This window comes from Sylvia atricapilla, chromosome 4, assembly GCF_009819655.1.
Source record: "Sylvia atricapilla isolate bSylAtr1 chromosome 4, bSylAtr1.pri, whole genome shotgun sequence".
NCBI lineage: Eukaryota > Metazoa > Chordata > Aves > Passeriformes > Sylviidae > Sylvia > Sylvia atricapilla.
This window is the reverse complement of record NC_089143.1, coordinates 52755436-52779533: the sequence shown is the minus strand read 5'-3', so window position 1 is coordinate 52779533 and position 24098 is coordinate 52755436. Positions and strand designations below refer to the sequence as shown.

Here is a 24098-nt window from a genome sequence, read left to right as displayed (position 1 = left end):
CAGTCGCTGTGTTCGTACAAAGGTACTTCTCCTCTAGGTGAGGATTTTCTGTGTGCAAAAACCAGTCCAGGCTTTCACACAGGCTGGTAAACATCTGCAATAGCAGACAAGTTTCATTTGCAATTGAAGCCCAAGCTGGACCTCAGAGCAGAAGCAGTACTTAACTTTGAGCTCATGGTTATGTCCTGACTCTTGGATGATGGAGGTGGAGGGAGAAGTTGGTGCCCCATGCACCAAATTGCCCAGGCTTTACCAGTCTATACATTCCAAATTCGAAATTTTCTATGGTTGTTATCCTTTCTTTATGAGGTAAGGACCTCACCACTTTTGTCTATTAGAGCGCTCCATACTTTTAAGACAGAGATATAGAAAACAGACTAAAGTTATGAGAAAATCACTCCCCTGATACAGTCTCATTTCCAGTTAAATCAAGTTACCATTTTCTTTTGTGCTCTGGATAATGGATTTTGAGATGATGCAATGCTGTCAGCACAACCCAATCATTTGACTCTGTAATCTCAATTATAATCCCTTCAAAATTTATATGGGAGTAAAATGATATGCTGTGTCAATGTTTGTCTACATTAATATTTTGAGGGAAGTTGATTTATTTATTTTTTTTTAAGTTCTAAAACATTGAAATTTGACTAAGGACTGTGCAGAAACAGCATGGGAAATTATACATGCAAAATAAATTATAATGATACATTCACTCATTCAGTTTGTCCTTACAAGGATGAAATATGCTTCTGCATTCTGCTTTGAAATCATGTCCCTTCTAGTTTTGAAGTAGTCCAGAAAAATATTAAAGTTACTGTGACAAATGTCTGTATTTTCTTATGATGTGTAAAAAAAAAGAATAAAATATACCTAAACTATAATTTAATACATCTTCAGCTTTTTCTTGCCGTTTATTAGGATGTCACAAGAAAAGCCTCAGTAGAATTTTGAGGTTATTATGTACAGTTGGGACTACATTGGTCTTTGTGCTGTATTATTTATGGGTAGAGCCACTGAAAATGTTTTATTCAGTAGAAAATGTTGCAGCTGGAAAGCTCCTGGAATGAAAGAGCAGACATTTTTCAACAGCACTTCTATCTCAAAAATGGAGTAATTAGATGTGTTTAGTATGCATTAGGGAATGAAGTTATCCTAACTATGGTACGAGTATAAAACTTTAGTTTACAAAACTGCCAAAATTGGAACTTAAGCCAACACATAAGAGAGAGGATGTTTGTTTATCATGCTGAATTACTGCGAAGTGGAAAACATGAGTAAGCAATAAAGGAAAAAAGCTGATGCTCCATTTTTGATTTTTTTAACAGTTCAAATTGTACCTTGGGGAGCCTTCAAGGCCAGAATGGAAATGAGTATAAGCGTTTAAAAAAATAATCCAGATTCTGCTAGTAGTGCTTGTCAGCTTTAGACAAGCCAGAAAAAGAGAAAGAAATTGAAGTCAGTTGGTTTGCACAGATATAAAAAGTAGTTAATAGTTTTTCATTTCAGATTTCCAGCTAGCATCAGATATTACAGTGTGTCGTTGTAGGTATGGTCCTTGTGATATCTTTTACAAAAGATAGGAGGGTTCAAGCAGCCCACAGCACATTTCATTTCCACTAAACATTTGATAGTTACTGCATTTCAGCTTTTGGATATGAAGCTAGTTTGTGTTCAGAGCTCTTCTTGCAGATTCCCATGCTCAGTTGATGTGAAGGCTGGGCCATTCTTCCTACCCATTGCCTCATGGTATCCAGAGCTCTATTTTGAGTAGCAAAGCATGCAAAGTTTTATTAGTCCATCCACTAAGGAAGACCCTTAGAAATAAATGTTCTCTTTCTCTCTAGAGTTTCAGAGTAGATCTTGGCTGTATGGCATGTTGTATCTTTCTTCACTTGATGGCATTTGTGCTCTGCCTAAATGGTCAATTTTAATCAAATTTTGCAATTTTTAAATTCATTTAGAGAAACTAGAAGAAAAAGAACGAATTTTAAATCATCTTTTCCAGAGAAATGCCTACTCTTAATATCTTTGAGAGCTCAGCTTTTCATCTTCTGCCAACACACAATATCAAGAGCAGAGGCACTCAAGTTCTAAAGTAGCTCCAGGATGCATCTTTTCTTCACACTTGACCCACATTGCAGATGACATTTAAATCAAGACAGTCAGCATTTCAAATGCCAAAACACTGTGGCAGCAAAACATAATATCTGTGCATTTTAGATCTTTAGATCGCTTTCTCAAATGCAACATAAATTAATAGTAATTAGGAGTGGCTTTTTGTGGTAAATGCCAAATAAATGTGGAGGTCCTGAGCCATTTCTAGGAGGTGCTCATGTTCTGAATTTCATCACTGAACCAGTGTTGACATCATTATGTTTTATGATTCCTTTAGGACCAAATTAGAGTCCATTGGCAGAGATTGGTTTTATTCAAATCACTTCACTATTTTTCTGGATTAGGAGAGGGTGTCACCACCTTCTAATGGGCACTGACATTTTGCAGGCAGGTTGTGGGAGTGGGGTGAACAGAAAAGAAGTTAAAGGATTTGAAATTTGAAAGCCTGATGTTAGGTGGTTTCAACTTTAATCCACTTATAAAATGTGGAAGCATAAGAGTTTAGTTGTGGGGGAAAGTGTGCATCTTTTGTCTTCTGTAAAATCAGTTCGCATTATGTTCTCCATCTTATAACAAGTGTGTCTTGTTTGATAGGTGAGACCTCTGCCTCGAAAAGTGGAGGCATAGTGGGAAAACAGGTCTTTTTTTCTTAGCCATTCTTTTCACAACATGTTGCTGTACCATGATTCACTTGAAGCTAAAAAGTCCTTTAGGCTTTATACAACTCCGTGCAACTGACTGCAGGATTTCTGCAAGGAAGTTGCACAGAACACAGTAATTAGATATTGCCCAATGCATGTCCATTAATCTTTTCTTTATCATGGTTCAGCCTGCAGGTTTTTATTTAAATATTATGGGTTTCTGCTACAGTTCACTCTGACAACAGTCGAACATCTTGGCTTATATATGCCCTGTTGCCTAACCCTAAATCTGCTTCTGAATAAATCCTTTTTGTCCGGGGGTGGGACCGGGGGACCAAACAAACAAAACAAAAACAAACAAAAAAAATCATGCAGACAAATTAACAAAATACCCCACAAAAGCACTGGAAAGCTTTATCTGAATTATTCATAAATAAATACTTCCATGTAGGCTGTGACATTGGCTGTTTTTTGCTGAAAATTTAGTAACTAGTTCGTACAGACAGCTCTATACAGCACTCAAGTCTAGCATAGCTAGCCTGAATTGATCTATAACCCAGGTTTACAAAGACATGTTGATGCCCGAGTCTCTGACCTCACTGGTATTTTATCACCTATAAAGAAATTTAGTTACTTCTTTACAAAGCTGACTTTTTGCTTTTCAGTGTTTTTCTGCATACTTTTTAAACATTTTTGACTGACATATGTGAGCATGTTACCAATTCTGAGTCTAGGATTTGAATTTATAGAAAAGGGTATGCATTGGAGAAAGGATCATATCCAAATCCTACTATGTTTTTCTTTAGTTGGAGGCAAAGATAATTTTTTAAATTGCAAAATAACTGATTTGTACTAAGCCATAAAATGAAAGTGACCTGACAGCTGCTGCCTGATAAAGGTGTAGAATACTAAACAAAATCAACAAATACTGAAAAATACATTTATCTGTTAATAACTCTTCCTCAAATGACTCAATTCCTCCTCAGAATAGCTCTATTAGCCTAGTTAATTTAGGATAATATTGATGCTGGGATAATATTGGCATTATCCCAGTAATTGAAATGAGAAAAAAAACTTACCATAAAGGCCACACACATTTTTTCCCCACAATGCTGCAAGAGTGATAGACAAAACTAAGCTGAATGACCTGACTGCATGGTCATTTCCCTAGAAGTAGAATTTTTTCTATATACAAACTCAGTTAAAGGTATCTTATTTTTTAACAGTTTTTCAACTTTTCAATTTTAACAAACTTTTCAACATTTACATCTGTATTTTTATATTTTTTAAACAGTTTTTATCATTTGTTCCCTTATTGCTTTAAAACTAGAAATTCAAAGAGAAAAAATATTTAAAATGTGAAATTATCATTTGCTTACTCATGCTAATGAGTGCTTTTCTTTGCAGATAATTCATCTGAGAACTATCAAAAAATTTCATTTCAGTGTAGGTAATGGAATCAGGATTTGGGCATCAAAGGATCCCTTGTAGGAATTAATTAGCTTGACAAATGCTTTTTTCTTATTTTGAGTTCTGATGTGGCAGCTGTGCGGTGAAACTGGGGGACTAGAAAAGAGTGAAGCTGAGGATTTCTGTGTCCACTAAATGCATTTATCTGAAAAGAGAATGAGTTGTTTAATCCAGGAACAGAGGTACACCAACCAATGTGTAACCTGTAAACCAGGCAGAGGCAAATCAATTTCTTTCTTCTGTTAAGGAAACCTCAGTGGTTTAATAATTCTACTAGTTCTCTCAAAGTTTGTCATTTCTCTTTGTTTTGCTGTACTTTGTATCATTGTAACTTCTAGGTTGAGTGTCTCAGCAATATTCTTCAGAGTTGTGGGTTATTAAACAAACAGCTTCTGAAGGAGATCATATATATCACAATCCCGTTTTACATGTTTGTGTGAAGGGAGGGAATCACTGACGTGTGATAGATCTTTGCTGTATTTGCAGCTTGTCTGTGCAGCAGTATATACACATGTACACCCCCAAGGCTCCCAAACTTCCTTCTTGCTCCTCAGGTGAATCACAACTTTGGGTTTACTGCCCACAGCAGCATTTAGCACATCCATAGAGTTTAAACTTACATTTGTCGTGCTTTTGTCCTCTTGTCATTATTTTCTCAGTGTAGAACCCCACCTGCAACTGAGAAAAGATGCAAGTAGGGCAGCTGAGAGGCATCCTGCATTTTAGGATAGCACATCTAACAGTGAGGCACTGCAGACTCTAGTTAATGCCAGACATGGCAGCTACAACATGCCTTCCTAAAGGCACTGACATAATTCCTCTCCTTGTTATTTCCCTGCTGGTGGTGCCTTTGTGTGTGATAGCACACTTGCTTCTCAGCCTGTTTGCTTCCCGTGCCTGACTGTAGTATACTTCAAGACTAATAGCTCATGTCTTGTACTGGTTTACCCTTCTGAAAATAACAAAGTTGCTTTTATAAGCACAAGATATAAAGAGGAGCGCTTTTTTTTTTTTTTTTTTTTTTTTTTTTTTTTTGTGCTGTCTTTAACTGATTTGTGGCACCAGCTACATCTGTCTATTGTGTCCTGCTTAGCAATAATATATCCAAAAAGTGCTTTGTGGCTTGCTATATTAGAAATTATACAGCTATACAGAGTCTTGTAAAGTAATGATTGCAGTTTTACTAAGTGTTGTGACTAGAAATTGGAGACTGGATAAATACTTTTTGTACATTTTTCTAGTATGAGAAATAACAATTACAGGACATTGCAGTATGCATCTTGTGACAGCTCACTGCACTGCTGAGCGCTGCCACTTGATTACAGGAATGTACTGGCAGCAGCAGCAGTAACAGAATGGCTGAATACAGTACGCTGTATTTATCTAGTGCCTTTCATCAGCGATGCTTTTGACAGATAGACAGACTGTCAGCACTTTGCACAACACTTTGCCTAATGGTAAAATAAGGAGAGGCTCTTAGAAGGCCCACTGCTGCCTAGCGGGGTGTCTTTCTGCAGAGCCGTGCTCAGCCTGGTCGTTGCAGGGTTTTATTCATCCCCGGTACGGTACGGAGCTTTGTATTTGTCTTTGCTGAATTTCACAGCCCGTTCCTCCAGCCTTGCTAGTTCAGCCAATCTGAACTTGAGCCTGTCCTTGAGCAGGTGGCTGCTGCCTCCATGTCATGTCGTCTGCATACTTGACAGGAGGGTGCTTGCTTACCTCCTCCAGGTCATTGCCAAAGCCATGGCCCAGGTTAGACCTCTGAGCAGCCTGCAGGTGGGATATGCTGTGAGCATGACAGTCCAGTCAGGGATTTATCACATCTGCTTTGTCACACAGCTATACCTAATGACCTCCTTTGGATACAAGATTTGGATACTGTGGGGAGGCAGATAGGTGGGCTGCCTTGCTAAAGTTAAGGTAAACTATGTCAGTATCTCTAGTCTTGTCCACAAATGAAGTAAATTTAGTGTAGGATCTAATTAATAGGAGGCTGGACAGAGCAAACCATACGTTTCAACCAATGTGGCTACCATGTCGATTTCCTGTTTATTGTTTCTGAACAGTGACTTCTATAAATTCACAACATAGTTTACAATTACAGGCATACAAAGAATGCAAACCAGCCTTATTTATCTTAGTCTTAAGGTGGCTAAAGTGTCAGTACTACACTTCTACATTTAGAGACCCATTATTCCCCGGGATACCTTAATGTGAAATGGGAATTCCTAGTGAATTTTTGCTGCGTCACTGCGGCCTGCAGGCCCCAGAGGCCCTGGAGGCCCAAGGGCCCAGTCTGGAATTGCTCAACCTTCACTCCGAGTACAAATCATGTCCTCGAGCTCCGCAACAGTAGGAGGCAACCAAACTGGTCTGCATGACTTACTTTTGGTGAGTCAGTGTTGGATGCTGCCCAGTTGGCTGCTTCTCCTTCATGTGCTCAGAAGTGTGCTGAGAGGACTCATTCCATGAGGTTGGACAACCAGCAGTATTTCCATAAATCATCTTTTTTTTTTCACTTTCCTGATATAGTCTGGACATTTTCTTGCTTATGTAGCAAAGGATCTCCCTTAGTCTCCTTCACCTTGCAAAAAACTAAAGCAGGTGGCCTTGCAAGGACATGGACCAGCTTTCTGGGCACACTCTGACTTCTACGGATCTAGTGATCCAAATCAATCCCTGCCTTGTCTGGTTGGGATTTATCTGACCACCAGTAGCACATTGTTTATTGCCTTCTTGAACCCTGCCTGTAGTCACAAAGGCCTGGGAGACCTTGGTGAGGAAGAGTGAGGAATGCAGGCATTGAGTGCCTCAGCTTTAGCTGTGGCTGCTGTCCCCATCCGCAGGGTCACACTCTTCTTGTTCAGTTCTACAAAAGCTGTTCCTGTTACCCTTGAAATCCCTCGAGAGCATCCACTCTGACCAAATATTTATAATGCTACCCAGAGTTGCTAGGAAATGTTTCTGAACTCCTCCTTTGAAGATCGTTCATGCTTCCACTGTCTGTATGTTGTTTGATGAGAGGAAGTTCTTTTTGAAATTCTTGGGGGTTTTTCAGTAATTTCAAAGTGTAATGGATGAGTGACTTGATTTCCCTGGAGAAACCTTACCTACTGGTTATGTCTAGACTTCAGGACTGACCTTTAAAATAGTATTCATGCTTATTTCAATATGTTTATTAAACTTAAGCACATGACCTAAGTGGCTTACTTGCATAATTCCCCTGACTGCCCCTTTCTAAAATATTTACTGCTTTCTTTTTGCTCACCGGCTGTGAGGAGGTTTCACATTTTTGTTTACAGCTCAGCCATTTTGTATTTATTCTTTCAGAACTCATAGGTGTTTCGCTGGACTTGTTTTTTTTTTTTTTTTTTTTTTTTTAATATTCAGTTGCAAACTAACCACAGTACTTATTGTACTGATGCCTTATTCTAACAGCGTCTCATATTTTTCCTCATAGAACAAGGGCATGTCTTGGTCCTCTGGTAGAAGACTTGGTATCAGGAAATGTTAAATGTAGCATCTAACCCTCACTTTGAGGGGTTTTAACACCTTAAATTATTTACTCCTCACAATTACATTTATCCCTTCCTTATAATTAATATATGTTATCTGATTAGAATTTAGCTCTTGGTCAATGTTTTTCAAAGCCCATATGTCTAAACTTCAAAGGATTTCTTTTTTGCTTACCTAACATCTAAACCCTTGCCATTGATCTGTGTTGATTTCTTCTTTTCCTGCTTTCTGTTTTGTTCATGGCATACATATCCTGTGAGACGTCATTACTGTTCTCTTCAGTGCCGTCCTCACAATGCCTAAGAATTTCATTTTCCCAACTCCCACCCCATAGGGCCATTTTCACTAGCCCTCATATTTGCATTTTTCAGAAATACAGCATAGAATCTGATGAGTTTCCTACATTGCTGTTTGCATTTTCTGTGTCTGCAATAAGCTTTTACAATTTGCTATTGCTTTCTTTAAGACAGCATTGAGCTCCTTGATTGTCCTTATGTGTCATCCACTAGATTTGTGCAGTTTATACACAGTTAATTTGTGCTGGGAAAGCTGTAATGGCTTTTAAGCAGTAGACATATTGCAGTAGTTACTTTGAAATTTTAATGAGTGCCATTAAAGAATCAAAGGTATGGGAGAGCAATTCCACAGGAAAGGAAAATAAAGGCCAAGAGGTAAGGAAACTTTGAACGGTTCTAATACACAATTTTTAAGTTCAAAGCAAGTTGGGTTGATCAAACCCTATTTGGGTTGCTTTAGAAACTTCTAAAATGGTTTATTCCTTTAGTTTATAGAGAAGGATAAGACTAGATAACATGGAAAGTGGAACAAATTTATTAAACTAAATAACATGAGCTGTGATAATGTGAAAATATGATGAAAAAGCAGTTCATGAAAGTACCACAGAAATACTCTTATTACTGAAAATAATGCAGATGTGACCTATGAAATGGATGCACAGTTCCATGCAGAAACACTCCCACCAAGCTGCCCTGCACAGTGTAAGCCAGGAGCACACAGAGGTGCTCAGCCCAGGTGCTCTGGGCTGGATTTCATGAGTTCTTGTGCTGCCACCAGCTCCCCACAGCAGGGTCTGTGTTTGCACTGTAGGCAGGTACCCAGCTTCTGTAGGATTCCAGCCCTCCCTGCCTCTCCCTTGCCCCTGCTCACGGGGGCTTGGCATTTCCCAGCGTCCTCTTACTCCTTCTGTTCTTTTTTCATCCATTTTCACTTTTTCCACCCCTTCCTTTCTCTTCATATTCCTCTTTGTGTCTTAAATCATAAATACAGTTTTTCAGACTTGCTTTATCTTTTAAGAAAAAAAAATAAGGGGGGGGGGGGGAAAAACCAACAGAAGAAAGTGTCATGACATCGGTCTTCCTCTGAGCTGCCCTTTGTTTGCCTGCAGCTGCTTCCTCTTGAAGATGTGGATTAAAGTCTCCCGTGTCTCTTTTCCTTCCCCAACAATTAAGGTCTCTCCAGGATCTCTCGAGGCAGACGGATATTCCCTACGGCACCGTGCTGGACTCGGCGGTGTACGAGCACGTGCGGGTGAAAGGGATGAACCCTTTTGAGAGGGACAGCATGTATTCCCAGATGTGGAGGATGATCAACAGGAGCAACGGCTCGGAGAACAACGTCCTGGAGTCGACTGCAGGCATTCAGAAGGTACTGGCATGCTCCCTTCATGCTTCCTATTGGATACTCCCTGTGGTACTCCACGTTTGTAGCCCTGGTTCGTGTCTGAGATGTTTGGTTTTCTGAAATTCTTTTCTCAGGGAATTTTCTGAAGAGACGTGTTGTTGTAATGGAAAATTTGTTTGCATATTTTCCCTAGGAGAGGCTTCCTCTTGATGTCCCTCTGGTCTTACCAATGTGATAGAAGAGGTTTGTCTTCTTGGCACCAATTGAATCGGTCTGTGTAGAACAGTATAAAAGGGGAGACACTTCCCAAAAATAAATCATTTCAGAAAACCAGACATCTCAGGCATGAACCAGGGCTACACACGTTTGCTTAGCTGTTGCTTCTAGCTGAGAGGGACACATTTGCACCCAGGCAGTGATCATGCCTGGAATCAGTTCCTGACAGCCCATTTCACTGGCATGGGGGATTGGGACTTCTCAGGTGTGTAGCATTGAATAGCATTTTAATATGTAAGTACCTAGACTGTTTGGTCCAAAAAGTATTTGCAGCTGTTTCTATAGGAGATGGCTGTATTTGTAAGGGTGAAAAATGGGAATAGGAACACTGGAATCAGAACTCCCAAATACAAGGTATGGTTTATCTTCTTTTTTGCAGTCTCCTCACTCTGAAAATTCTGGCTTTCTGTTGTAGCTCTGGGTCATGTTTGTTTTGAGAGGAAGGCAGGAATGGATGATCTGACTTGAAAAAGAGTCTCACAAATGCATTCTGTAGTAGGTTTAGCCGTGGAAAAACACAGCAAGCTTTGAGAGCTAGCTCTTTGTAGGCATGCTTGTGAATGCAATAGTTCCCTCCCAAATTCTGGCTGACAGCTGCAGCTTTAATAGAAACACCAGTCCACGAAATTCAGTATAAGAGTCAATATAAGTTAAATATCTTCTAAATCAAATCAAAGAAATTTCATATTTTGCTGACTTTATTTTAAACTTCAGTATGTGACTATTTCTTACAGAAAATATTCATGAATGGTGTGTTCACATTCTTATAATCTCGATTTAGAGACTTCTGGAAATCTAGATGAACTCTGCTTTTTTGTCTCCACCAAAATCCATTAGCCAGGAAAACCTGACATTTCTGATGTTCTCACTCTAGGTAGTAACAAGAGAAAAGAGTATGTTAAGAGGAATGATTAAATTGCTGGTGAGCTCTTGATAGTAAAAGAACTAAAAAATAAAAAAGATTATTTGGATTTTTTAAAATCCCCAATCGAATCTGTGTATAGCCAAGATCATATTTTCTCTTCTGAAAAGCTAAACAGCATAAAAGAAGAGGCAGGAGAGGTCCTGGGGAACTGCACTTTTGAAACCCTTTTAGATAAAGTCATAAGCTGAAAGAGCAAGAAAAAGGGTCTGAAGATTTATTGGCTAGAGGAAATTGCTTTTTTTTGAAAGAACATATTTTAGCTCAGTTTGTAAGTGGCTGATAAAGCTGGGATTTGCCTTTTGTATATATAAAAAAACCCCAAACCAGGAACCTTCCCTCCTTCTGGTTTCCATTCCCAAGTTATAAAATGAGTTTCAGAAGGATCAAAAACAGAGTACATCAAACACAGCTGTGGTCACTAACAGCTTTTAGCTTGAAAAACCAAACAAATGGTATATCCTGCTGGCAGGTAATTCCAGATTACAGTCACTGAGTTTTCATTCCTGGAAACATGGCAATTGTTGTCCTAAAACCTACAAAACCAGAAACATCCACGTTCTTAATTTCCCATGCTTTTGCATCCTAGGAATAGGCAAATGATCGTGTCGAAAACTAAGTTGTATCAAGTGAGCAAGCCAGCCACCCTCTAGTTTTTGAAAATCTGAGGTCTTAGGTAATGAACTAATAAATGTACACATCTACATGTAGGTGCACAGTTTCCTCCCTTCCTTCGCTTTACACGAAGAAATGACACAGAAAAAGATTATTTGCCAGGTGCTGTTCATCAGAAGCTTTTGGGAAGTTGCAGTTTGCCTGCTTGGGAAGAAAGCTGCATGAACAAAGTGTTGTTAAAAGCCCATATTAGGCAAGGAAAACTATTATTTTAAAAGCTATCTGGTAAAAGGTGGAGATTATAATCTCTGTAACACATTTCAGAAAATCAAAACATTTCAGAAAGAATTCATGGGTGCCCCTTGGCCTATTTATATGCTTCATAATGCTCTTCAGGGTCTTTAATGAATTTAACTGGCCACATCAGAGCTATTACCCTGATTACAACCCTGGGCAAGATACACCAACAGGTCTTCCTCTGCGCCTCATTTTGTTTTCCCCGTTCATCAGCACTAAAGCATGACTGAAGAACAATTTGTCCAGGCTCTGCAAGAGCATGACTTCAGCAAACCTTCCTGGAGTGCCCAGTGAGAGAGCAGAGACTTAGTGAGTGCTCCAAACAGGTACAGGGAAAGGGACTTCCACTCAGCTGAGTAATGGCTGTGAAGGGATTGGGATAGGAGGGACCACCACGGGAGAGAGGTGTGCAGGGATGCAGTGGACACTCCCATCTTTGTCAGCACCCCTTGCTGCACCACCTCAGAGGTTAAATGAGGTTTGCAAGGAGCCTTCACAGAAGAAGCCTCCCAAAGTATTTTTGTAAAATCCTAGAAGTTCTTCAGTTTTGTCTTGCTTTTGTTCTGACAGGTCCAGTGGAGCTGGCACTATTTTATTGTGAGGAAAGTAGCAGTGTAATGCTAATGTATATATAAACAGGGGGAAGAGGAGAGAGGCCAACTACTGATTCACTCAGTGCCTCACCCCTCTCGCTCAGCAGGACTGCCTGCTTGCTGTACCAGTGTCTTTGTGTGGAGTGGCACCTGTGTGAGTGCAAATACAATACAGCCAAATGACAGTGATTGCAGAGCCACACTTTAAATCAGGCATTCTGCTGCTTTGACCTGCTTTTCTTGGCAGGAGGGCAGGGCAGGCAAGAGAAATAAGATGGGAAGATCATGTCACTGTAAGTTTTCAGGTTTTGATATTTATTGGTCCTGTTCTCTCATAAATCAGGCGCATACATACCACCGTGTGTGCTCCTGTTCCGTCCATATTGAAAGCTATAAATACCACAGGTCCAGCTAGAGAGCAGCTGGATAGATTTACCCTGAAGAGAGAGCCATTTTAAACACCTCAAGCAGGAGACAGCCTGAAAAGCACAGGCACTTTAGATATTTTCTTCCACTTACTGTCTCTTCCTTTCTCAAAAGGTAGTAAAAAGCTGTTGAAGGTCTGAATTTAAGGTAGGGAAGCACTCAGCTGTTTGTCTTCCTGCATTGTCAAATCAAAATGGATGGGGTGGTAACTGTATTTTATATAAGCCTGGATCATTCTGGAGAATATTCACTTTTATCTTCCCTTTTTCATTATTATTCCTAAGTGTTTCATGTGTCTCAAATTGATTTTCGTTCTTTTTTGCATAGGATATGAAATATGCATCTCATTCTGTCCTAGGAATCTCTGTTTTTGCGGAAGTTATTTATTCGGAGAGGATTTACAGAGGCCCAAGTCATGCCTGCTTAAACATTCATTGAGGACTCGAAGAAAAATCATCTAGGCTTAAAGATATCACATTACATACCTCTTTATGTCTTCTTAAAAAGCACATTACCCTGCTTAATCCTTTACAAGCACCACAGGCTTTCCTATCCTTGGAACTATTCCCATCTAAAATATAATGAAGCGCTTCTATTGTGGCCCTGTCTGCTCTTTCTTCCCTGGAGTATAATAGTGGCTAATGCCCTATCCTACCCACCTTGTTCCTCTGAACATGATACCATAGCCTACAGCGTCTTCATTTCTCTCAGTAGTAAAGAGTGGAAAAAATTCCTTTCCCAGGCAGAATCTGAATGTGTTTGAAAGCTCTTCTGTCTATTTAACTCTATCTGCAAAATATTTAGCTGCTAGGAAACTTGTGAATTATTGTCAGGTGAAATAGTGCTTCTGGATGGTGCATTAAGGGAGACTCCTTGTAGCCTCATAGTACTTTCTTTTTGACTTGCTCACAGTATCAAAAGGAGTTTGGTCTCAAGATTTGGATTTTCTCGTGATCCTAATTGCAATGCCAGTGGAAGAATGCAAACCCATTTTTTTTCCCTGGACACTGTGGATGGCAATTTTACCCTCCTGAAAATACTGTAATAGTAAAAATATTTATGAATAGACCAGAACAAAGCTCTGCTAAGGTTATTTCTATGGGGAAGAAAGGGGTAATAACAATTTGTAATTCTGTGCTAGAACAAATTGTTAATGACTGGCCATGGATACGCTTAATTTGTTTACAGCAGTAGCAACATCACGAAGACTTATCTTGATGGGCCAAAACCCCTCCTGAATTAATTAATTAATTATCCTGATATACTCAAACATTTGCCGTTGGAATTGCCCTTGTTGTGGCAGATTCACTGACTGCACCACAAAAAAATCTACTTAATGTGTGGTAGTCCACACCTATTCATTGTGAACATTTCTGGCCATGGAGTAGCCCAATAAAAAGACGCTGAAAACAAAAGAGAACCAAGACAGACTTTTGAGATACTGGATGTGCACCATGATTCAGCAGTTTGACAGTGGCTAAGAAAGGCATAGGAAGCAGAAGAGGTGAGAGCATATAAAAATTTTGAGACAGTTCTCCATAGTATCTCAATTCATGACCAGGAGATGAGGTGCGCTGTGCAGCTATTGGTTAGAAGGGTAATTATCAACCCAGACACTGGTTCCCTGATCCCCCTCTGCCCCTGGAGCTGATGCTTCTTGGTCAGATGAGATGTTCTGTGTCTGCTCTATGAGTAGTAAGGTTGACAAGTAACCTTAAGACCTTGATGTGTTCACTCCCACAGCTGGAGGTGCAGTTTGTTTGCAGTTTGTTTTGCCATTATTGCCTCCTGCACAGTCCATGATTTGGAGCTGACAGGTGCCATGCAGTACCAAAGGCACTGACTGCCCTTGCTTTATATTATCATGGATGGTCTGGCTTTTTTTTTTCCCCCTAGAATTCTGTGTATCTTTACTGTCATATCTGGGGCTTTAAAAAAGTTACAGCAGTGATAAGAATTAGAATCGTGACCAGAAAGCACCACAGACACAGTGTGGCATTACTTTCAGGCATCATCAAAAGGCTAATAGTTATCTGGGTTAGCTCAGGAGCTCAGTGTGTTTGGGAAGTACAATAACTGGTCTGTGACAGTTAACAGAGCATGAAGCAGATTGTGTGCATAGCTTTAAAAACTAAATGCAAAACTTTTCCTACCACCACATTTTCTCAGAATTCAAGGTATGTTTCACAAAAGGCTTGCTCTCCCTCACCAACACTTCTGAGTGTATAATTAAGTCTGATGTAACTTTGACTTTCTAGAGAGTTTTCACTGGTTTTATCTAGAGTAGAAACCTGTAAAAGTTATTTTTCTGCAGAGTTGGGCTTTATTCAAAAGAATAGGTAAGTCAAAATCGAAGTTAGCCTACCTACCAAGAAATAGATCTACATGGACATGTGATCGTTCAGCAACTAAGTAAGCCAATAATTGCTGTACTCCTTTGTCTCCAAAGTTTTCTGGAAAGTTTTTCTGAGTTCATCTTCTCCTGTTTCATCTTACATGCTACTGAACATACCTCACCGTTTTTGCTCTCCCTGAAATGCCACTCAAGTTACTCCTTATTTCTGTTCAAAGGTCAGTCTGCGTACACCCGAATCACTTTAACAACCTCAGATGTCACTGACTGCTGTGGTGCTGTGCCATTCTACCTCTTACGTTAGAAGGAAAGTAGAATGTCTTTGCTTGCTCTCTCTCTCTCATCTCTCAGGTTTTTTTGAGAACTTTCCAGAGCTGTTCTGAAATTTCTGTGGGCCATCCTACATCCAGGACTATAGTCTTTTCTATCTATAGCTTAATCTTGTCTCTTAAGCCCAAACAAATTGGCTCCACAGAGACAACTTGAAGTTTCCCTTCTCTTAAACTGAGCTGAGCTTCTTTAATCTGAAATAAAATTTGTGTATTTTCCTCTGCTGTCTGTTCATACCTGACCACTAACTTAGCTCAACCTTAAGTCTACAGAAGCTGACGTCATCATCTTAAATTTTCTTTTTATTGCTGGTGTGTCAATTAAGTTTTGCCAATTTGCTTTCCATACCATGTCTTTGATTTACCCATACAACCTCCAGCTTGTCCCTTCAGTAGTTTCCATTGTTATTTTCTTGGCCCTCTATAAAGAATTCTTTTTGCATTTAGTTCCATTGAAAATGCTCCTGGGTTTAAAAAAAAAAAAAAAACAGAAGAGTAAAAAAGTTGCCTTGACTTTCAAGGCCTTTCATGGTGAATTCTGACTCTCCCTGCAGCTTTCTCATTTCTGAATTGGAAATCATTTGTGTGAGCTTCCAGCGCAACTCCTTTTTCAAGCAAAGTATCTTTTTGCTTTCTCTGAGGACCCTTCTGTAAGGTATGTTTTCCCTCAAGACAGTAGTCATGTCTTTCCTTCAAACTCCTTAACGCTCCCCTTTGTTATTACACTAACAAAAACCTTGACAACCAGGTCTCTGGTGGGCTGTGATCGCTACCCATCAGCTGAGCAGCTCTGTTTTGTTGCTTCTTTATGCTCTTTTCCTCCCTTTGGTTTATTTTATAGCTGCCAAATCAGAGGGGAGAGAGGAACACACACGATAATCATCTAAATAGATGGGATGTGGGGGAAACCAAAAAACTGCTGTACCCCAGAATGAAGTAAATTAATGAAGACCGCCATTATCAGATGAATAGCATTTCTCAAAAAACAGCCTCTCTGTGCCTGACCTATCAGCCTTCATCCTCAAAGGAGAGCTACAGCCTAACTTCAAAAGATGAGCATGGGAACTAAAAGTTCTTAACAATCTGATACAATATTAAAAAAAAGGGAGAAAATAAGATTTCATTGGGCAATTGCTCCTTGTTATTTCTCCGTTTCTCCAGATACAGTGGTGCCAGCTACGTATTTCTTTTGAATGTTCTCATTGATTAACAATAACATCATTGCAATAATCTCAGAGGCAGTTTTCTAATCTTGAAGTTTTCTGCTTGTTTTCAGATGCTTGTTTGCCTGAAAACTTGGTTATTTAGGGCTCTCCCCACAGATATATCCCATCTTCTGTTCAAAGGTAATTCTCTCTTGTAGTCTTGCTTCACCTTGATCTGTCAATGGCTATAAATATACCCTCATCATGGGTAACTTCAGGTGCCTAATTTAGGTGTCCAAGTTTCTTTCTTTGCTGTTGTAGGCAGGCAATTTTCTTCTCTGCAAAGTGGTCAGGAGTGCCTAAGATGGCAACCTATTTTTCTTGGTGGCTTATTTTGTACAGTGCCTGCCAAACTAAGATCATATTCTATGACTAGAAATGGCAGTAAAAACAAGAAACAGTGAAGTGCACTCTGAGAAACAAATTTTGCTTCAGTCCTGTAGAATTGTGTTTTGCAGAGAGCTGAGTCCAGACTTTTCAGCTGGAGAAAGGACAGATGACAGCCCTTTTGAGGAGTGAGCATGGGATGGGGGAGTGTGCCCTGTCCTTCATCCTGGTGGACAAATGCAAAGCTCAGTACTTCACACCTTAGCCTGTGTCTAGCTCTGTAGTCATCTTTTTAGTAGAGCAGAATAATCCAGGGAGGAAAACTGATTCCTTTGTGAGTGAAAGTTTCACTTGATGTTTTTCTTATGTAGAACTGAAGTAATTAAGCTGGACTTATGAGCAAAATGTCTGAAGTGCATCCCTGCCCTGATGGCAGGAGCACAGCTTTGTAGGAGTGTAGGGGCTGCTGCCACTATCAGGCCCAGAGTGCACTGCCAGCTTTTTGGTCTAAAAAAATCCGCAGACACGCAAAAAGTAGAACTCTTTTTTGTGCTAGTAGAACTAATTGTGTGTGAAACAATCTCCAGCTGTTGAGATAACATATAGGAGTTTGGGTGGGTTGGTTGGTTGGTTGGGGTTTTTATTATTTCTGGAGAACTTTGGATGTGTCTTATGGGTAGGGAAGGTGGGAACACTACACTTCAATGGTGGATGTACCTAGACCACCACATCTGGACTAACTGCTTGTGGCTTCCTGTGTAAGGACTTTGTATCTTTTGGTGTCTTTTCCTGGTGCTGAGCACTTTGGGAATTGCTGCCAGACTGGTTTGTATCCCCATTTGTTTCCATAGCCCTATCACATCTGAATACCATAATCCTAAACATTATATATGGCAGAATTAAAATTTCTGAATAACTAAGCAGCATGAAGGCTGCTTTCATTTGCACTGGCAGGTGATTAATTGTGGAAATTCTGAGTTCTGTCCTGAAGCTGGGATTTTTACGAGATCAAAAAATTTGGAAAGTATCAGGGAGTAAGAAAACTGACAATTAGGAAATAATTTAAGAAAAAGGGTGCATTTTCAGTCAGTGGTTGTAAAAGCTGAGCATGAACATGTCAGGATAATGCTCACAGGAATTTTTTTTGCTAGTATTATTTGTTGCCTAATTTTTCTGAGCTGGTCACCCTCTGTTAAGAAGGCACCTGTTAGAAAGGATGGTATAAACAGAGAAGGATGCTGAACTCACCCCTACAAATGAGTAGCTTAGTTTGTGCAGATTCACATCTAACAGAGCAATGCTGTTGTCATAATCTATAAAAGAAAAGTTGTGTGAGCATTTAGTAGGTGATGAGTACATTTATTATGCATTACCATGGGAGAGGACTGGAAGAAAAACAGCTCTCCTGGGTACTGTTACAAACCATCTCCTGAGTAACACACAGGATTTATTAAAGAGTATGAGACTGGAAATGTCTTCACATACATATTTGTAGGAGAATGGAAGTTCTGCTGCATGTTGCTCTCTCAATTAAAACCAAAGTTTATCTGCTGCAGGGGCCAGGAAGGGTTTGGGAGATGTGGGTCTTCAGGGCAGAAAGATACTGAGGGGTCAATTTTGTGAGGTCTCAGTTGTGCCCTGCTGCTAGAGTGATATTGCTTCTGGTGTAGCATCTTACAGTGAAAACATGCTGGATATATATAATGAAAAAGCAATGTAAAGAAACTTTTGCTGGATAATAGATGTTTGTAACTTTTTCCAACCCATAAATCTACCTCTAATGCTGTTGCCAAAATTTTATATGCTACCTTCCCAGGCTCTTCAATCTGTGGCATTGCCTCAGCAGAAAAGGTTATGACCAACCACTTTAAATTACCAAAAACTGTATGATGAGGGATGAGCAAGCTGTGCTGAGGTGCCTCAGTGCAGTGAACCTCCTCCTGTGTCAGCAGCTTGTGGAGGGATATTCCCTTATTTGGATTTTTCAGTAGCATATACCTTGCTTTTTATTTAACCAGAGGGACTCCTGATGGAAGTTACAAACTCCCAGGCATGTTTTCATAGTCTGGTCACATCAGATATGGGTCATGTCTGTGCAATCTGTAGGGAAGCAAAGCTTGGGATGAGCAAAATATCCTACTTGAAGTTATTCTTTTACTTCTTCAGGTCATTTCTTGCAGACATTTTCCTATGGAAGGGTGACAAAAGATTTGAATTTGTGCACTTTAATAACCAGACATTTTCTTTTATGCCTAAATCTAGTTCCAGATCCCTTTTTAAAAAGCATCGGTGGAAAATTTCTGTCAAAAAATGCTACATTATTTTGCATTCTTGTTACCCTAAGAAAGAAAAACTCTACAAAATGCCTGACAAAGAAGAGTTGTTTGCCATTTGGAGCACTCTTGTTTGGCTACAGGGGGCACACAAGTTATCAGGCATGTGTTATTCTGGTCCTGTGAGCTCTTATTTCTCCATCTTATCTCCATTAACTTAGTGCTTTTCCTGCAGAGGTTCTATAACATTTCTAGGTTCATGAAGATTAATGACACCACCCTCCCGAGAGTGTCTGGGGACTACACAGACTCCTACACAGCTCCAGCAACCTCTGCTTGCTCTTTTCCTTCTGAATTCTCACTTCACATGGTTTCCTCCCTCATACTTTTTCATTTGTCTGCTTTTTGACCCTCTGTCCCTTCTATTTGGATAACAGCTTCTCCAACTTTTCCCCAGCTTTCTAATTCCTTTCTTCTTTCCACCCTTCACCTCTGCACAGTGTTACACATCCCCTTTGTTATCTCCACTGGCTTAAAATGTTTCACTGTTGATCTGTGCAACCATTTCCACTTGCAATCAGACAAAGCATTCCCAAACTCCGACTGTCACTTTGAAGCCCAGTTGCAGGCTGGTAGGGTGGTGGGCTGCTCTGGGGATGTTTCATACACAGGGGAGGGAAATGCAGGCTCTGTCTCATGATCAGTGGATGGAGGCAGGAGAGCCCACTCTTGCTCCAGGCACAGAACTCGGTAGTGTATTCGCTTTCTTGCTTAAATGTTTCCAGCTATCATTTTTGTGTATTAACATATTTTAATAGTGCCCAAAAACTTTGTGATGCATTAACAAATGCAAATGATGGGATTGAATGTCAGGTTGTTTAAAAGATATATGCAACAGAAAAGAGAGATGAATAGAAATAATGAGAGGGTGCATTTTATACATCCCCTATGTTCCAGCCTTAAACCATGACTTTGTGAATCTAAAATCTACTGCAAGTCTAAAATCGTGAGAAGCATAAGAAGTAGCAGAGGTATCTTGCCTCATGTTTTTGGAGCTGCCATACCAATCATTCATAGAACAGCTTTGAGAGTTGTAGGTAATTTCTGTTCAACAACTTGCTACTAAACAGACAAAATATCTGTTCCAGGAACCAGGAAATACAATTGCAGTGAGTAGATCTGTAGGAAGTCTCCACTGTAAGACACATGATAGTTCCTCATAAAATGATTCAGAATTTTTTCCTTCTAATACTCTTACAGCTGTAAGTCATAGAAAAGAAAAAAAAAAACCAGAAATTTTTTTCAATATCATCCATGAATTGTCTATACATTAATAAACATACTGGTAGGTAGTTACATGCTAGTGAAGTAATAAGAATGGCACAGGAAAATGGAATTGCAAACTAAAGAGGACTAGCAGAATACTTGGGAAAATCAACCTTTCTAGTTTCTAACATATATAAACATCAAGCCTTGAAGTATCAGAAGATGTAGTTAAAAGAGATTATTGCCCTTAAAGTCATTCTAGTTTCAAAACAGGAGAGTTTAATATAGCATGGAGAGAAATAAAACACCAAAAAGTGTAATTTTCTCTACCCTATGCATCCCCAAAATGGTGGTTGTTTTACAAACTCCAAGTCTGTGCTTCTAAATACCTGTATGCATTTGATTGGACATAGAGATTTTACAGCCAGAGGGAGCTCTAATATCTAATTCAAAAAGAGGTCTGGTCTGGGAGACAAGAGACCAAGCAGACTTTTGCTGCTATCTGCTTTTTAACAATCATTTCAATATATATTGTGGGAAATATTCTAGTAAAGCTTCACTTTTTTTTTTTTTAATATATAATTTTACTGATTTATTTCAATCAATTCAAATTATTCATTTATTCACAGTGTTAGGAGAAAAAAAGAATATGTTGTGTTTAAGGAGGGAGAGAGGAGGAAGAGGGCCAGTTTGAAGCAGATCAGGTGCTTCAAATTGGACAGTTGTTAAACAAAATTGCTCAGAGGCATGCCAGAACCTATAATTAACTTTTGTGGGATTAAACCATAGTCATGACAACAAAACCCAGAGGTTAGGACATAGGGGGTTTTTTGTTTAAAGGATAATAACAGGAAGCAGAAAGTCTTCTCTGCACAAGTTGTCAGGCTGCACCGCAGTCTGGTGTCACAATGTGAGCAGAGGCTCTTGGGGGTGCTTTGCTTTGCCGTTCTTATTGCCAGGTAAAAATGGGCTTTCCTGAAGTGTGTCAGCTAAAAATAAAGCTAAACTTCTTCTGTTAAATAAGCAGAATGTTTCCTTAGGCTGAGGAGTAGTTATAATTGGTTTTTTCCCCACCATTTATGCTCTTTAGTTAAATTGCCATCAAGCAGTTTGTCTCCTTGAATTTGAATTAGGTGGCAGAGTTGTCCAGTTTGAAATGTGACTACAATAAATGAGTTTCTTTTCAAGAGCCAAGCTATGGGAGGAGAGGATTAAAGTGCCATGTGGAGTATTTTAAGAAGCATTTTAACCAGGCTGTAATCACATATCATTCTTCTATTCTTTTGCATGAAATAACTGCTCTAGATAGGCTGCACAACTCCCTTCCTGAATTACAGTGGCAGGAGAGAGTTGTTTACTATTCCCAGCTCTAAAGCTTTCCTGCTGCATGGGGGCTGATTGGTGTTTATGGCTGTTTGCAGAAGGGCTATTTAATCAAATAAAACAGACCCCATTCCCACTGAATGTGAGAGAGGGAGAGATATCAATCCCAGGGGCTGTATCGAGATGGGTGTAAAACACAATGCATCTGTAATGAAAAACCCAGTAGATAAGCAGCTGTATTATAAAACTCTCTAAGAGTTCTGGTCATAACATCAATCAAAGGGTAGAAAATTGTGTTGTTTTATCTCTCTGACCTCGGAGCAGGATTTCCTTGTAATGCAGACATGGTTTAACCCCAGCTGGCATTGCAGCCCCACAAAGCCACTCTGTCACTTCCCCTTATTTCAGGATGGGGGAAACAATCAGCAGAGTGAAAGTGAGAAAACTCATGGCTTGAGATAAAGACAATTTAATAAGTAAAGAGAAAGCCACACAAGCAATGAAAGAAAAACATGGAATCTGTTCACCACTTCCCATGGGCAGGCAGGCGTTCAGCCATCCCCAGGAAAGCCGGGTTCACATGTAAGAGGTACTTGGGAAGGCAAACATCATCACTCTGAATGTTGCCTTCTTCTTTCCCCAGCTCTGTGTGCCCAGGATGATGTCACATTGTGTGGGATACCCTTGGGCCAGCTGGACCAACTGTGCCCCCTCCCAACTCCTCATACACCCCCAGCCTCCTCCCTGCTGGGTGATGGGAGGAGCAGAAAAGGCCTTGACACTGTGTAAGCTCTGTTAAGCAATAATGAAAATATCCCTGTGCTATTGGCACTGTTTTCTTTAGTACTCTGTTTTATAGGATATTGATGGTCAGGACATGTCTTGTGATGGATCCGAGGTACTGCAACATAACTTGGTCCAAAATGGTCTGAATTTGTTACTTCTGGAAGACACAAAGAACAATACCTTGTGTCCTCCAGCATGGAGAAATGGCGTGGTCCTGCTCTCTAAACTACATGTGGTCAGAAAAAAATGCAACAAACCCAAGTTTGAAAACCTTTGTGTTTTGTTTCACACCTGGCAGGAGTTCTGAGCATGGTTGTGTTTTATGTGGCATTCAGGTATGCACTTGAAAGCTGCTGGACTGGGTCTCTAAATGGGCACAAGTACCCTGTCACCTCATTCATGGGTTTTCACTGAGAATTGGTACGAGAGGACACCAGACTGCTCAGCACTCATGGAGGCGAGGCTCACAGCTACTGCATGCTCAAAAGCAGAATTTGGAATGACCACCTTTATCAGGTGGTTATCAGCAGCAGTATCTTCATGATGAAAATTTTGGCCTCAAGTGCTAAATTTTTTTCCAAGTCATGTCTTTACACTCAAGTTGTTGGATGAATCTCTTGGAGTACAAATGTTGTGTTTCACAGCACAGTCAGGAGGGAACACTCAACAATATAGGTGCACATTGGACAGGTGGAAACAGCAAAAGCAGGAATGTTTCCTCACAAAAGGAAAATGTGAGCTTCATATTATGTTATTATTCAACTGAATGTATTTGATTATGCTATGGCCATGCTGAAAGCTAAATGAAGGAGCTGGTTTCCTTTAAACAGTATCTTATTCTTGATTAGAATGATCATTAAATCGTTTCAGATCTAACAAAGTGAGCAGCAGATGGAACACAGCAAAGACAGCAGAAAAATATGAGATTTCAGAAGAGAATTAAAATAGGCAAACCCAGAAGTAATTCAAAAGAGCTCACACCAAAATTCTGGCCAATACAATGACCTATAGCATATGTTTGTGAATTACAACAGTTGTGGAAAGTACTCAGGGTAGTATTTTGTCTTTTGATAGATGTCACTAGCAATCTTAAGTTATAGAATTGTACTTCTGAATACATCTTCTCATGTGCAGTGTTGAGTCTCCCTACCTTTTTAGACACTTCAGTGATTTTGAAAAATTTAAATGAAGGTTAGTGGAGTGGCAATATCAGCCAAGAGTGTAGCTTAAGATCAGATAAATTTGTTGTGTCTGATGGATTTTGCTACACTTCTTGCTGTACCTATCTCTTCCCAAACTAGTGTCCTGCTTTTCAAGATCTTGAATTGCCCAATTCAGCCTCTAATCAGCTGGCCTCTGCACCTTCCTCAAACATCCCATCAAAGGTTTTCTCTGTCTTTCTACCGTACCCCTTCTCACATCTTCAAAGATAATTTCTCCGTACATCCAAGATGAAAAATCTTTAGCTCTAATTTTGCATCCATTGAAAACTCAGTGGTAGACTTCAGCTCAATTTGTATTTTCATCCACCAACTGGAAGCTGACTTGGCTGCTGCAAACCTCATGAACAGTTGCAAGAAGGCAATCTCATGACAGCAAGAACTATTTAACATAATGTTATATCCCATTCAGATCCATTCCTGGCTGAAAGAAGACAAATCACAACCAAATAGGAGAAAAGCTTACAGGAGGTTTGTTTTGAATTTCTTTGTACTAGTAGTCCA

General features: G+C 39.8%; 1 protein-coding gene across 2 annotated transcripts in view; it reads left to right on the top strand.

Moving 5' to 3' along the window:
* Positions 1 to 24098, top strand: part of GRID2 (glutamate ionotropic receptor delta type subunit 2) — a 682153-nt gene that overhangs the window by 580953 nt on the left and 77102 nt on the right. For both annotated transcript variants that reach the window (XM_066317937.1, XM_066317936.1), the window contains exon 13: positions 9212 to 9407. In XM_066317937.1, the coding sequence (XP_066174034.1) occupies positions 9212 to 9407 (196 nt within the window). The remainder of the gene's footprint in view (positions 1 to 9211; positions 9408 to 24098) is intronic.